Below are 16705 nucleotides of genomic sequence, written 5' to 3' on the forward strand. Positions count from 1 at the left end.
CAGAAAAATAAAATTCACCTGCCACATTATCGCCGTCAGTTAGCTTAATACATACTTTGTATATACATTTACTCTTTGGCTTAATAGTTGTGATTTCTGTCAATAGCGGTTTTGCCGGGTGTCTGTTTTAATATGTTAGGTACGATTTCACCAGCATTTGATATCTAGTATTGCTTTTACGTTTCTAGCGTTTTTATTCTACAATAATATATGTACTTTAATAACCATTACAGTTGAACTATCAAAAAATTAAATTGACTTTTTACTTGTTAATATTATTATATTGCGCTCATAATATAATTTTCGCGATCGTACTACACTTGGAACCATTTACAATGGAAGGTCATCACGACGATTTACAGCATCGAATTAGAATGAATACGATAAAATGTGATAGATTTAAAACTCTCCGAGAAGATCCGCCTTCAAAAAAATACTTAATTAAAAAGGGATTTTACAGTGTACACCAAATGAAAATATTACCTGACTTTGACAGTCATCAAGACAAAGCAAACCAAGTCAGCAACCAGGTATCAATTGAGGAGGAAGAAACTGTTATAGAAGAAGTAGTAAACGAAGAAGAAGCAGTGAAAGAAGAAGCTGAAACAGAAGAAGTGGAAGCAGAAGAAGAAGCAGAAGAAGAATATGAAGAAGAGACGAAGGGAAAAGGAGAAGCAACAGTAGAAAAAGGCATAGCAGCCGAAAAAAAGAGAGAAGTAGCGCAAGACAAACAAGACAAAGGAGAAGCAGAAAATAAAGATGTCGCAAAAGATGTAGAAATACCGAAAGTGATTGAGATTTTTACCGGTAGATTTAAAGACGGTAAAAGACGCATTGATATAGTTTTGGTAGTAGAGGATGACGCATCTTCAGAAACAGATCGTTTTAAGCTTGATTTTTTGAGTAATATACTAAGAATCGGACTTGAGATTGAGATCGAAACCGGGCAAATGGAAATTCATGAACATTTGTGTTTCATAAAAGTTCATGCTCCAGACTCCGTTTTAAAAGAATATGGAAATATGTTTGCTGTGAAAAGATATTTTGCCAATAATCGTCTGGGATTAAATGAAATGAGTAAAGTAGCTCTGGAAACGGATTGGTTGAAAAAAATGCGGAGTAGCTGTACACCAGAGGGTTATTCAAACTATGAGAGGAGCCTCATAGTTTACAAGATTTTTCGGCATCTGCCTTTTGGCGAGCATGTCAACCAGTACGGCCTTATTCATTTGTTGAAGAAAAACATTATTTTAGATGCCTATGCCCTCCACGATGGTCCATATTCTTATGTTCCGAATCAAACTGATACAGGGGTCAATGGTCGCCAGTTATTGTATTATAACTGGGTGGGATTACAAAATGTATTTAAATACCAACCATTGCATGTAATACACGAGTATTTTGGGCCTAAGATTGCTTTTTATTATGCCTTTTATGGATTTTACAACACTGCGCTGTCGTTGGCTTCTATTGCAGGCGTTTTATCACTGTTAATGCCATATTTGGCTCCACTAGAGCCTAAAATGATGAAGGAACACATTTGTGACACAAGAAAATTTACTATATGTCCAAAATGTTATGAGGATAGCTGTCCTCGTAGAAATATGACAGAATATTGTGGCTCCATCGGTATAAATGTTCATTTAGATCATCGACACGTTCTTTATTTCTCAATATTTATGACTTTCTGGGCGTTGATCCTCGTAACGGCTTGGAGGCGAAAAGAGTATGTATTAAATTGGATGTGGGAGGTTGGCGGACGCGATTCCTATTATGAAACTTCGAAGCGGCCCGAATTTAAAGTTGACTACAAAAACCCCTCAACTGGCCTCAAGTACGATGAAAAAGGATTTTATCGCGTTTTACGCATTTCACTGTCTATAATGCACACATGTTTATGTTTAATAGCATCATTAGCAATAATGCAGGCGTGCAAAAAGTTGAGTCGAGGGGTCGCGGATGCATTCTACAAAAATAATACAAAGAAACCCGTAAAAATGGAATTCTATTACTTGGCACTATTTCAAATATTGTATACATTGTTTATATCGGCGTTAGAGGTTGCATTTCATTTTTTTTATTATTATATAGTGGATCTTGAGAATCACAAATCATATAGGGCGTATGAGAAATCTTTAATAACAAAACAATTTGAGTTTAGTATAACATTCATGTTTTCTTATATGTGTTACTACGCGTGGCTGCATGGTAGTAACAACGCATTGTATCCCGTGTGTCTCGAGGACACCTTTTCACCATTATTAAAATTATTTAGTACACTTACCAATTATCTTATAACGCCGTGGCCCCAATTGATACTGGAGAGAGGTTATGACGGCCCAGACTGCTACAATATATGCTTTCCGTTTACATGTATCATTGAATTGAGTGTCTTACTTATTATAATGCTTTTTCTCAAGCAAGTTATCTTCAGGGTTACCTTCAATAATTACAAATTGCTGACAGATTACAATGAAACTAGAGAGATCAGTACAAATGTTTCATTTTGGGAACGTGAATATAAACTAAGTGAGTTTAATGAATCAATGCTAACTAGGAAATACATGATTCTTGCGCTGCAATTTTCACTGGTCACTCTATTTGTAATTGCATTTCCATTAGCACCTTTGATAGTTTTGGTGGTTAATGTATGGGATATGCGACAAAGCGCTAGACAGCTATTACTTGCAAGTCGACGTCCACTTTTAATAAGAAGCCCAGGAATTGGGGCATGGAATAATATTATTTTGTTCATAGCGTGTGCATCCATCTTTACAAATGCTTTAAATATAGTTCTAACTTCGAAAACAAGTCTGAGGAAACAAACAACAGGCGGCTTATTCAAACCTATTACTGAAGACTTTTACGATTTGTATTATTTGCCTTTCACGCATTTAGATTATGTTAGAAGAGAAAATATAATTTATTGTAGAGGGCCATATCTTTTGGCTAGCCGATGGATACACTTGGAGAATCAATACTCTTATATAAACACAAGAGAAGCTCTTACCACGCGAGTCGATTATTACCAGATACATTTTATTTCGTTCCGAATTTTTTACGTTTTTGTATTAGGTTTTTTAAGTTTTGCGTTCATCATACAGCACATATTCGGGCCGTATCGGAGAGATGTTGAGGAAACTAGAGTAATTGAAAATAGAATTAAAAATCTTTACGCTCATTATGATTTGGTTGAAAATAATAGTAAAATGAGCGAATCAAGAAGATTGTCTTCAAAGTCGAAGTCTAAAGTTTCGTTAATCAAATAGACCTGTATGGAAAAGCACTTTTAATGCGAACCTGCAAATGTTCCCTATTGTGAACCGATCTGATGATGGTGATCACTACATTCGTCAGCCAGGGTTCTGCCATGTTGGGCAAACAGAACGCCACGAGATAAATATGTCTACCATTTTCTCGTCTTATTTCAATGAGATAAAACAAAACCAATGGATAAAACCACAAATTTAACAGGATAGGTATTATTTTTGTCATATTACAATGTCGCATAATTGATAATAATAATCATTTATTTGCAAGAATGTACAATATCAAGATGTTAGTAAATAATACAGTCAGTATAGAGGGCCTAACATTCTACTAAATTAATAGTGTGCAATTTGGTTCATAAATATTAAAATAATTAAAAAATCAACCTTAATTAAATAACAAATAAGATTAAAATAAACACTACAAACACATATAATAAAATTAAAAATGACAATAAATAAATAACCAATCCAATGAAATGTACCATAATTTATATTACTAATGAAAATTATTCAGTTTATGATATGCTATTTATTTATCAGATTCATATAATGCCTAAGCTTTTTAATTGTTTTATGCATAGCAAATCCTTAATGTTATTATATAATTCGCTTAACAGCTTGTATAACATAATTATTTGCTTTGTAAAAGCATTGGGTTTATTGAAACATATCGCATCGCATCGTACAAGATGCCATCTGTAAGTTAATTATAAATAATGTAGTATACAAAATTCTTTATATGGATTAAAAATTTAATAAGAATAACTTTGTAATGTAATAAATTTTTTTTAAATTTTGTAATGTTTTGAACCTAAAATAAATTAGCAATTATTTTGTAATAAAAACCTTAATTTTCATTCTCAATGATTGACACTCAGTGAAATTGACCAATTTTATAAATCACACGATTTATATAATTCCATTCCCTTTTTTAGCCCAAGTTGTGCCAATTATTGGCATGATGGTCTCTGCGTACCATTGGACTAAACACCAACCCGGCTAAAATTAAAGCATTGAAATAAGAACTTTACCTTTTGTGATAAAAAGCTAACTTTTCAATATTTCATAATTATACATTTTTTGTGCGTCTTAAAATACGGCGAGTGGACCACTCGCAATCCTTTACTTGCGATGTCCTGTCCTAACGATTAACGATCTCCCTGGCGCAACGGTGAGCTCTGAATTTAAGTGTGGTTTTTCGGGTTCGATTCCCGGCAGGAGCACTTTTGGAATTAATGATTTCTGAATTTTCTCTGGTCTGGTCTGGTGGGTGGCGGCCGTGGCTAGTTACCACGCTGTTGACAAAGACGTGGCGCTAAGCGATTTAGCGTTCTAGTACGATATCGCGTAGAAACCAATTAGGAGTATCCCCGACGCAAAAACGGCGGGGTGTTATAAGTTTGACGTGGATGTGTGTGCATGTGTATGTCTGTGGCATCGTAGCTTTCGAACGGATGACCCGATTTTGATTTAGTTTTTTTTCTTTGAAAGTTGAATTAATCGGGAGTGTGTTTAGCTTTGTATTGAATGTATGTAGCTTTGTATTGAAGTATTGATGAAAATCAGTTAACTATGGCCGCCGCCACAAAATGGCAGATTACATATTTTTTCACAACAGTATGGGTATCAAGTGACTTTCCTAGTAGAAAACCTAAACTACGATAAATTTCAAATCCAAGATGGCTGCTACCTGCTACCACAGTTACATTTTACTGCCGAGGTTTTATTATTTTTTAAATTTAATCCAGTACATTTATTACCACTGGACAGGCTTTGCTGTAGTGTAACTTTGTTTTCGTCTCCGATTGGTCGATGCCATTTTGGCGCTGTAATGCGACTGTCTAAGGAACTAAAACTTGATTAGATAAAAATACTATAATATTATTTCCAGATACATTCGTATGTCACCTTTGGTAAGCAGCAAAATGGCGTCAAAATTCCAGCAGTCATTTGTTTATGGACATCACGTCCAGTGTTAATAACGCCTTTTGGATGGATTGTAAGGCGATCGATTGCTTCGTGTATGGAATCCAGAAGTATCTACTACTTCTTTTAGCTTAGCTTTAGCTTTTTATGACTCTGATCCGGGAAGTACCGCCATTCTTATTTCTGCTGCCGAGTAGCATTGCATGCATGCATATGAGGCTTAAGGGAAGAGAAGACGCCTCAGGTTGCTGGCACTTTGTATGGCGTGTTACTTGCATGCCCTACGAAGTGTTTTTTTTTTTATATACTAAGACAATACACATATCGCCATCTAGCCCCAAAGTAAGCGTAGCTTGTGTTATGGGTACTAAGATGCCTGATGAATATTTTTATGAATTATATACATAAATAAATAGAATATACATATAAACACCCAGACACTGAAAAACATTCATGCTCATCACACAAACATTTTCCAGTAGTGGGAATCGTATCCACGGCCTTGGGCTCAGAAAGCAAGGTCGCTGCAAACTGCGCCGTCAACGTGTTGCTCGGTTTGTAGGCGATGGATTGGTACTCCACATGTGTCCAGATGACATCTGCTTGCTGCTGCGTCAAATATTACCTACTATTTAAAACAACGTGAATCGGCCATAGCGCATTGGGTAGCAATCCCGCACGCACCTCTAACTTTTCTAAGTTTCGTGCATTTAAAGTAATAAAAAAATCACTTGCTTCAATGGTGAACGAAAACATCGTAAGGAAACCTGCATGCCTAAAAGTGCTACATTATCTTCTCAAAGGTGTGTGGAGTCCACCAATCCGCACTGGGCCAGTGTGGTGGACTACGGTCTCAACCCCTTCTCATTGTGGGAGGATACCCATGCTCTGTACCAGGGCCAGTACCTAATAGGTTGATGAGATGATGAAGTTGATTTCAAAAAACCTTAACAAACCTACTTACACATACACGCATATAATATACCTTTTTAAGGGACAAGTTGCAAAGGTTCATCTTTTAAGCCCAATATTTAGGACAGATTATCAAGGGTAGCGGAATCGTGAAATTAATTATGAGAAATACATTTGGTGGATTATGTGGGACTTAGCGATAATTGAAACGGGTCCGTTTTAGTGAAACGGGTAGCTTTTTTTTTCTGGAAACCTGACCCTAATTTCGCGTGATTAATTTGTGTGGCAGATCATGTTTGGTAGCATGAGGATGTCATATTTATATTTATGGATATCCGTCTGTTATAGCGTAAGTGAAGTTGTGTTGACTTCTTCAAAAGTTTAATTGTTTGTACTGTGCTATTATTGCGCATTGTTATTATTGCGTTTTCCAATGATAGTTAATATTTGAATTTATTAATTGTAAATTCGTTGTGCTGAACAATAGTGAGTACTTAATATATCCAACTCTTTCGTTTTGGTTTTCTTTGCTTTTTGTTTTTGTGCTGTCCCTACCTTATCCAAGAGGTGAGATTGCAGTCAAGGGCTTCATTGACTGCAATAATAAACCTTTCCGAGTCTACCTTTGACGAAGTTTGTTAAGTGCTGTTGTTGGTTGCCTCATCTGCAGTTTATTGAGTATTTATTGTTGTAAACATTAACGCAGTGAGCAGCGACCCTGCTATCGTCCAATGCTATGGGTTCGATTCCCACATCTGGAAAATGTTTGTGTGATGAACATTAATGTTTTTCAGTGTCTGGTTGTTTATCTGTATATGTATTTTAATTATTTATGTGTATTATCAACGAGCTACGCTTACTTTGGGGCTCGTCGTCGTAGTATATTAATTATTTATTTAGTTATTTTATTTATTCGTAATTTATGAATAATTGAATGTAAGTAAGGAGTCACTGTTTAGGAAATCTCGGACCCTTTTAACTAGAGCTGAATGCGAGTTTTAGTGGGTATAAAACCACGTAACCTCATCTCCCTCCCCAAGGAAGTCGGGTACATTGTTTTCGGGAAATTTCCGCCCCGTTACCAAAACTAGAAAGGCTGTATTTATACGCAAGGGGCTTCCACGGCAATGTTCACGGTAAGCTGGTTTTCAGTAAAGGGTATAAGGGCATAGAACGCTTCGCTTAGGCCATAATCGCTTACACGCCTCATTATGCACGGCCCTGTATTTACTTTACATGCAACAATGTAGTTCAAACTCGATACCTATATTTAAAAAAAGAGGCAATATTATTGTAAAAAAAATGTAAAACTACTGCTTTGCACTTTATATTTTGAGAGAACCTAGGTATATTGTGATGTGAAGCTTGGGGTCTATTTATTGTCTCTTACATATTATAAGCCCGCCGACCAGCATCAGAGTAGCGTGATGGTACAATGCTCTAACTACCTATTTTCGACCAGAGAGGAGGTCTATGGTCAGTAGCTGAAAATTTGAAAGCATTTTCCCGCTGTATAATAATGTATAATTCATTTATTTGTTTCGTATATCACAAAGTAGCTTTTACCCGACCACAGGAGGGTAACGTGTTTAACAGTTAATGTGAGTAATAGACGTTCCAGTTTTGTGGAGCCCCCTATTGAGCCGATTTTAATATTTCGGGTGTCGTTGGATTTCCTCTCAGCAACCCAATGTGTGGCGATGTGGAATCACAATAAAGTCAATATGGCGGATAGAACAGTCAAAATACGGCTAGAAAAAAACAAAGGAAAATAAACAAATGAAAAATTTCAACATTTTTTTTTCAAAAGTAATAAATATATATATTTAAAAAAGTTAACCCTAGAATGCTGAAATAATCTTAGATTTGCTGATGATATAGTGCTGCTTGAGGAATCACAAACAAAGCAGTAAATGATGATACTGTAGCTGCCGATTGAAAGTAGCTAGTTCGGTCTAGAAATAAACAAAAACAAAATAAAAGTTTTCACTAGCGTGATCAGCGTCTGAACACCAGTTACGGTAGAAGGAGAAGTTATAGAATATTTTAAAGAATACACGTATATGGGGCAGTTAATCTCCCCCAACGAAGAAACAACCAAGCAAAAAAATATAAGAATAGCCCTAGGTTGGAGAAAGTACTGGTCGCTTAAGGAAATTTAAAAAAATGAGGAACTGAGCCTAACCCTGAAGAAATATTTAAAGCATCCTTCCAAGCATCACATATGGCTGTGAAACCTGGGCACCTGCAAATCCCACAGAGAAAGTTTTGAGAGATGTCAGAGAACGTAGCATTTATTTATTAAACTCTTTATTTGTATAGCACAGCATTAACATATACAAAATATAATAAAAACAAAAACATATAGAAAGAAGGAGAATACAAAAGGTGGCCTTGTCGCTTAATAATCATCTCTGCCAGGCAACCTTTGAATTAGGAAAAAATGAAGAGAAGAATATACTGCTAGTGGTACAAATTTTAAGATACATACATGCGAATAGCTACATACTAATACATAAACTAGTGTACACAAATAGATCAAAAGTACATAGCATATAGTGGGTATAAAGGAAGAGACAAAATCAGGGGCTACGATATTCGGTGATTAGATCCGAGACAGAACTGGGGTAACAGACATTTTAACTAGGAGTGATCAGTTAAAGTGGAGGTGGACACGTGGAGTACCCTAGGAACTCATGGGTACCCACGAGACGGGCACAGAAAAAAGGGTTGGCAGCATAGACGTTGGGAAGACGAGCTGTAACTTACAGCTGGTCCACTATGGAGAAGGGTGCCCCTAGGATCGTAAGCACTGGTGAGAGCTGGAGGAGGGAACACAGAGCTAAGCGACTTCATTTTATAATACAATGAAATGTAAAACATTTATGTAAATCTTCTCTAACTATTTTATTAACCCATTTTTTGTGAGTTCCACTTTTTTGTCACACCTCTTGAGCGGGATTTGATAAATCGGTTTTCGTTGACTACATCTCAGTATCCCGAGCGACATAGTCATAGATATAGATGTAGTAACGCAACGGTTATTCTAATATGTCAGATAAGTAAGATCAAAATATGCAAAAAAGTAATTAATAAAAGTAATAAATAATTAATTAAAGTTATAAGTAAGGTTGACTAACTTTGAGGATCAAATGGTGAGGCTGGTTCGCTAATTACACAAGTTTGTAATATAATATTTTCCTTGAGAATTTCCATATCAAGAAAATTCCATCACTTTCAAGAAAATTTAGCAAACATGTACCTAGCTAACGCAGTGTTCTAAGATAAATTACCAATAATAATTTTAATGACACTATTTGTCAAGTTATTTAACATTATTAGAAGAGCAACCTGGTTAGAGCAATAATTCACACCCAAGGTTTTTTATCGATTACGTAGTCCTTTATACTATACTAAGACTTTTCTATAAGCTTAAGTTTAATACAAACTTTTACCGTTACTTTTTAACCGTAGATCGGTTGTAGTTATGGATTTATCTGGTACACTTTTTTTTAAAAGTAAATGTCACTACCAGCCCTTAGCCATAACGCCTCTAAAACCTCCTCGGCGCTCAATTGAACACGGCTTTCCACTTTGCACCTCGTAAACGCGTCTTTTGTTAACAAACCCAATGTCCCAATGTACTTTGGCTTTTACGGCTACATAAAACTAAGGTCAAAAGGTTGAGAACGGGAAACGAGGCTTAGTTTTGAAAACGTATGGTGAAAAATTATTACACCAACAACTGGCATACTTTGCGATTCGTGCGATAATAAAAACTGAACGGTTTGACGACAATACCTAACCTAACCTAACTAATAATTTATATAATACTATGTAGTAGCAATAGCACAGGGATTAAAATATCACTTTCTAAGATACGGGATTTCCTGGTTTAGGGGTCAGGATTCCAAAGATTTATAGTACTGTCTAATTACGAAACCTGCACGCCTGATAGTTCTCCATTATATTCTCAAAGGCGTGTGAAGTCCAGCACTGGGCCAGCGCGGTGGACTACGGCCTAAACCATTCTTATTGTGGATATACCATTCCGATTGATGTGTGTAATTTATATTATTACTAGCTTGTTCCCCGAGGTTTCACCTGCGTTAACATAATGGACGTAATAAACCTCGTCACATTTTAAGTAGTAGTAGAGTTTTTTATAGCAGACTTTGCCCCGGGAAGTACCACCACCATGTTTATTTAAGCCGTCAAACAGTATTGCTGTGTTCGAAGGGTGTGGTTGCCAATGTAATTTTTTTCATATGATAACAAATTCATTATTAAATAAATTAATTGATGAAAGTTCAACATAAATCATATAAAATATATAAAATGCACATGTAAACTAATATATTCGGTATTAATATGTCAGTAAAATTTTATGTCCAATAGTAAAATCATTATAAAATATTAATTAGTATAAAATTTGATTCAACTAGGTATATAGTCTATTAAAAAAAATCACTTACAGAGTAACAACACTTACTAACTAGCCATTTATGCAGTTTATGGTTGCAATTACATGCACATGTGGTTCAACACCTGCACTGTAATAAGATGGACACAGGGGCTGCACTTTGTAGGACGGTTTTCTTTCATACCCTGCGAAGTGATGTTTTGTTTATAGCCCCGGCCATCAGTTAGGTCATCTGCTTTGATGACCTCGCCGTACGAAGCAGATGATAAATTTTTGAAGCAAAAAGAGAATCTATATTTAAAAGGCAGTTAGGGCCCTGCTAGATAAACGGAGGACGTGCAAAGTCCAATTTCACGCAAGGATTGGTATTTAAACACCGCACTTCGTTCGGCAAAAAAATACATCTTGTGAGGAAACATTGAAAAATCGTCCAATTACTGGCCAAATTGCTTCAATCTTGATCGTAAATCCGTCCAAATAGATTTCTTTAATTAGGATCGCGGGGAAAATAATCGGCTCCTATCGACGCCGGATAGCGGGGCGATATATCACGTTTTCTTAATCGGCAACGTCCGTTCCGCGTTGGATTTTCGTTTAATTCAAGTTGTTCGTGATAGGATTTCCTCGTATGGAATGTTGGGTAGGTACAATCTGGCGCTACTATGGCCACATCCTTATTGCTTTCTTCCAGCCCTGGATTTACGAGTATTCTTAGTCGTAACGTGTAAGCGTGGCTGCAATTTTGATTAAAAAAAATGGACGATTGGGTAACTTGGCTATTCAAGTTTTTTAATTAGATAGTACAGATATTCTACCCAATGCGTGTGTGTAAAAGGATATGAGAATCTTCTCTTATAAAAATCCCACAGACACAGTGAAGTTCCCTGGCTTAAATTTATGCAATCTCTATTTCAAGGACGCAAACTAACTAACTATGCAAAATACTATCGCTGTGCTGAATCAAGGTTGGTGAAGGTTGAGCCCAAAATAGATAACAAATAAACCGACAGACACAGTTTCGCAATCAACATTATCAATCGCAAATGATCGGCCCGCGGTGCTACTACGGTTACACCTTACCCATTATAATTTTTTGTTCGTTATATAAAGTACAATAACACAATTTACTGCTTGTAATCGAGAAATGTGTGGCTTGGTAGGGGCCTCAAAAATTAGTCAATTACGCTGGATAAACAAATTAGAAGTATAATTTGCGGACTTCGGTTTCAGCTTCCAACACTAACCACGAATAGTAAATGTTAAATTAAGAGTCCACATTGTACTTTTAGTGGACTCGTATGCAGCTTTAAAGTTAATCAAGAGGCCTCCTACCATTTTTAATGAAGAGTAAGCGTGTCATGTCTATTTATGTGGCATACGTAATAATTGACGTGCAGACTTATACGATAGACGATAGTTCAATTTAATAAAAATAAAAATAAAAAGTACATGAAATATTTTACCCCTATTCCTAGGAACCCTATTGTTTGAGGTGTCTTATTACGTAAATACTATTATATTCAGGACTTTTTAGTGTGATATGTGTTTAAAAAATGAAATAATAATTTAATAAAACCATTTATAATGAAAATTTATTTTTATATTTTACTAGCGTACCCAGCCCGCTTCGCCGGGCTACATTTTGCTTTATTTTATTTAAACAATAAACTTACATCATAATTTTTTTATAATATATTAAATCATTTATTTCTCTCCGTATTCATTCTCTTCTATTCTCTTCTCGAGCGGGTGAAGATCATTATCTACACCCATGTACACCCAACAATTGAATATCATCATAGTAAATAAAAGCTGTATTTGACAGTTTGACAGTTCAAAAATAGGCGTGCTCCAATCGTCACCAACTTTACAGGATTACTCGCCAAGTCAATCCGGAGATTCCCTGAAAGTTTCATTGAAATCGGTCCTTACCTACACACTTTCTCTTTTATATATATAGATTTGTTTTTAATGTATTTATTATGACAGAGATGTTTCTTTTTCTATTTAGAAAAGGGTATTGATGGCCTGGGTGGGGTTAAGTGCCCCATAGAATATACTTATACTGAAGTGACGCCTTGGGCGGATAAGCCGGTCTGTCACCTCTAGTTCCGGGGCTGCTTCTTTAGCAAACTTATGGCGAATAGAAACGGCTTAAGCAAAAGACAATAAGCATGTTCTTATGTGTAAATAGTTTAAATTCTGAGCTAAAAATGCCTAAGGTTTTGGACCAAAATAGTAAAAAGTGTTCGTCTGATAGTGCTAAGTTTGTCGTCTGAATATTTCAACAGTTATTATTAAAAAAATATATAAGTCGTTATTTAAACTGGATAATGGTTAAGTATTAGTGTGTAATTGTTCGTAAGTATGTATATAATAATAATACACCCCACCAATCGGTTTCCCTTGGTTTTTCTAATCCTAAGGTTGCCTGGAAGAGATCGCTACTAAGCGATAAGGCCGCCCTTTGTATCCTACTTTTTAAGTTTATTTTTGTTGTGTGCATTGTTTTTTTTTTTACTATTTGTAGTTTACAAATAAAGTGTATAAATAAATAAATAAAAAAATAAAATGATGCCAGCGTCGTCACAGAATATGTTGCAATTATTATTTTATCTTGCTTATAAACATTTCTTACATTTAATTCCCAATCGTCTTCATCAAGTAAGTAATATTTCGGCAGCAACACACCTTAAGAACGTAATAATATAACAGTAACATTATGCTGTAAAAGTAACTAAAGGCTAATATAAGATTTCTCTTATCGTACATAAAGTTAAAATTTGTTCATAACTTTGATTTACATTTTATATTAAGGAATTCTACAGTAAGCGAAATTGGAATAAATAACTCCCTAAAACAATGAACGTAAGGTTTATAATCTATTAGGAATTGCGAATGGTGAACACTGTCGCCCTCCGTACGATTATTCACTCATTTTGTACGGAAAAGTTTACGAGGCCGTATAAGACACTTAATAAAATTATTTTGAAGCAAGGTAGGTTCAAATAAATTCACAAGAATTTGTGCTTAGATTAAAATCGTAAAAGCGTCTGTAGTTAAGGTTTATGTCCCGGTCTTGTAGACTTATGAACCTTTACGAGTATGACTGCTTAAGCAATTTTAATTTTGATTTGTGCAAAATTTTATGTTATCACTATACCGTCCGCGTAAAGTTTTATGTTCAGATCAGGCTTAGAAGCTCATAAGAGAAAGGGAGGGCCAAAACTTACTACTCGTCTGCTCAAATAGTTTTCAGACCATACACACGAAATTTTAGAGAAGAGGAGAAGAGTTTTTAGAAGGAGTAGAGGGTAGGAGCTCGACTTCACTTTCGGGGGGCCGAGTTCGAATCCCAGCACGCACCTCTAACTTTTGCAAGTTTTTTGCGTTCTAAGTAATTAAAATATCACTTGCTTCAACAGTGAAGGAAAACATTGTGAGGAAACGTGCATGCCTGAGAGTTCGTGATAATGTTCTCAGAAGTCCATCAGTCTGCACTGGGCCAGCGTGGAGGACGACCCCTTCTCATTGTGGGAGGAGTCCCGTGCCCAGCAGTGGGCCGGTAATGAGTGGATATGATGATGATGATGATGATCAAAATCATCATGATCTGCCCATTACCACTATATGGTACCCCAGTGCGTGGGTTTTTTAGAATGAGAAGGGTTAAGGCCGTAGTAAAACACTATGGCTAAGCGCGGATCGGATGACTTCACATGTCTTTAAGAACATTATGGAGAATTGAGAACATTATGGAGAACTTTCAGCAGGTTTTAACAAGTGATTTCTAATTGCTTAAAATGCACATAACTTAGAAAACTTAAGAGTTGCGCGAGTTTGAACTCGGCTCCCTCCTGTTGCTTGTTTTATTATCTAAGACGACCCGAACCCTGGCCCATTTGAAACGTTCCTGAAAGCTAGGAGCTAGACCAACGATTAACCGAGAATCATCTAATCGAGATCATAAAGAAATCGCTGAACTAGTATTAACAGAGCGAGTAATAGTCGTTTTCAATCAACATAACACCTAAAGAGCGAGCGTTAAGAGTCAAGATATTATGTAAATTTTATATTTACATCCTATCGCTTTAAATTTTGAGAATGAAACGAATTCAAAAAGAATTACTATTTGAATGTCTGAGTGGAGTCTGTACAAGCAATTATTTTCAGGATTCCGTGCGACATAATGGAAACACGGAAACCTTTTTTGTCTTTTTATCAGTATCTGTTTTATGGTTTTGAAGACTTCCATGGCTCAATGGTGGGAGCTGTGGTCTTTTAAGTATAGGAGGTCCGGTCGCGCCCTGGCGGGGGGAAATTTGTTAGTTTCTGCATTTTCTGTGTTCTGGTCAGGTGGCAGGCTTCGGCTGTAGCAAGTTAAAGCTACCACTGACAAAGCCATGGTCCTAAGTGATGTTGCGTAAAAAATCGACTTTGAGTATGGTATGGGTTTAATATAACTGCGCTAAATTTCATTTAATGCTTACTATCCTGACTTAAATATTTTTATTACTGTATTTTTAAATGTTTTTGTTAATAACGCGCAACTCAGCATTTCACAAGACAATATACGTAGCGGCGATTGATGTGCCTATGCTATTTGAACATATTTTATTGCCAATGTCGCGTAGCCAGCTCGTAAAATATGATAAACCGCTAACGTAGAGGGTCTACGCTATTTCAATGCTACGTAGACCCATCCGAGGCCGAGAGCCATGTGGTGACGGCAGATCAGAAGACAGTTATCACCCCCCCCCCCCCCCCCCCCTCTTTCCGCGTGTGTCATACGAGACGATTAAGGGGATATAACGAAGAGCAGCAACGTCCTCTGCGCTACTACGACCAAACTTCTGCGATCAACCACCCGTCTGCCCAGTGTGGTGATCATAAGCAAACGACCCTGCTTTCTGAGTCCAAGGCTGTGGGTTGGATTTCCACAACTGTTAAATGCTTGTGTGATAATAACAGTAATAATAATAATAATAACGTGAATTTCGGATAAAATTTCACACACACTGACAATTATATTAAGTATCGCTAAGCCTTAAATTCTGTCCGGAGTTCTGTCCTCTATCTCCAACCACATTCATCAGATCTACACAGTTTTAACAAAATTAAACACATATTATAACCTCTATAGTAAAAAAAAAAATATTTAAATCGGTTATAATTTGTCGAAATTATGGTGTAAAATCGTTAAACACTTTCATCCTCACCCCCAGAGGCACCGAGCTTAATGTCGGGATAAAAATAATCCTATATTACTTCTAACACTTCTAAGAATATGTGAACAAAGTTTCATGAGGATCAGTTTTTGCGTGAAAGCGTAACAAACAAACTTACATTGACATTTATAACATTAGTAGGATAGGATAGGATAGATGTAAAACTAAATAAAATCTAAAACGTCTTCGAAACCACCGCAGCGAGGTATAGTTCCTAAGATGCTGGCAGGATATTATAACAACATATGCTGGTAGAATATTGTATAGAATTTTTTATTCCACTACAAGTTAGTTGACTGCAACCTCATCTGCAATCTATGGTAGTGGGCTAGCTTGTTTTCACTTCGAAACTTAACGCCTTTCTATATCAAATTCAAATTCATTTATTTCAAGAAGGCCTACTTTATAAGCACTTTTGAAACGTCAAGTATGGATATTTGTAGTGACTCAACCAGCGGTTCGGCAAGCAGATTCTACCGAGAAGAGTCGGCAAGAAACTCAGTAGTTGCTCTTTTCCAACATCAGTTGAATCATTACCAGTAAGATTTTTTTTGTTATTTCGAGAATACGGAACTCCACCTTACCCATGATCGGACGCTAGAACAATTTTTATTTTTCATTTTAGCTATTCACAAACAATTACAGGTGGATGGCTTCATCAGCTAACGAAGCATGAAATATTAATCACACTTCATTAATTAATACGCGCCAGTTACTTGTAGGTTGGTTCTTTTTCCATTTTTGCACTTTTTTAACTGATTCTGTTTACATTTTAAACCGCCTTTTTAATAATAGCACAGGTACATAATTAAATGCGGTTCTTCAGAATTATTTGATAATGTTGGTTTATGTTTAGCTCAAATTACTCCGAGGTTGCTTTTGCCGATTTCGAAGATTATTAAGAGTGGGTGAGTGGGCTAGGGGTGGGTATTATTTGATTTTTT

At 36.2% G+C, this 16705-nt stretch overlaps 1 protein-coding gene across 1 annotated transcript; it reads left to right on the forward strand.

The window, feature by feature from the left end:
• The first annotated feature begins 78 nt into the window (after positions 1-78).
• LOC120629989 (anoctamin-5-like) lies at positions 79-3644 on the forward strand. Its single transcript, XM_039899102.1, has one exon. It carries the CDS (start codon positions 336-338, stop codon positions 3267-3269), a length of 2934 nt encoding a protein of 977 aa, XP_039755036.1. The 5' UTR covers positions 79-335; the 3' UTR covers positions 3270-3644.
• The last annotated feature ends 13061 nt before the right edge of the window (positions 3645-16705 follow it).

Source organism: Pararge aegeria, chromosome 15, assembly GCF_905163445.1.
Source record: "Pararge aegeria chromosome 15, ilParAegt1.1, whole genome shotgun sequence".
In the NCBI taxonomy this organism is placed as follows: Eukaryota; Metazoa; Arthropoda; class Insecta; order Lepidoptera; family Nymphalidae; genus Pararge; species Pararge aegeria.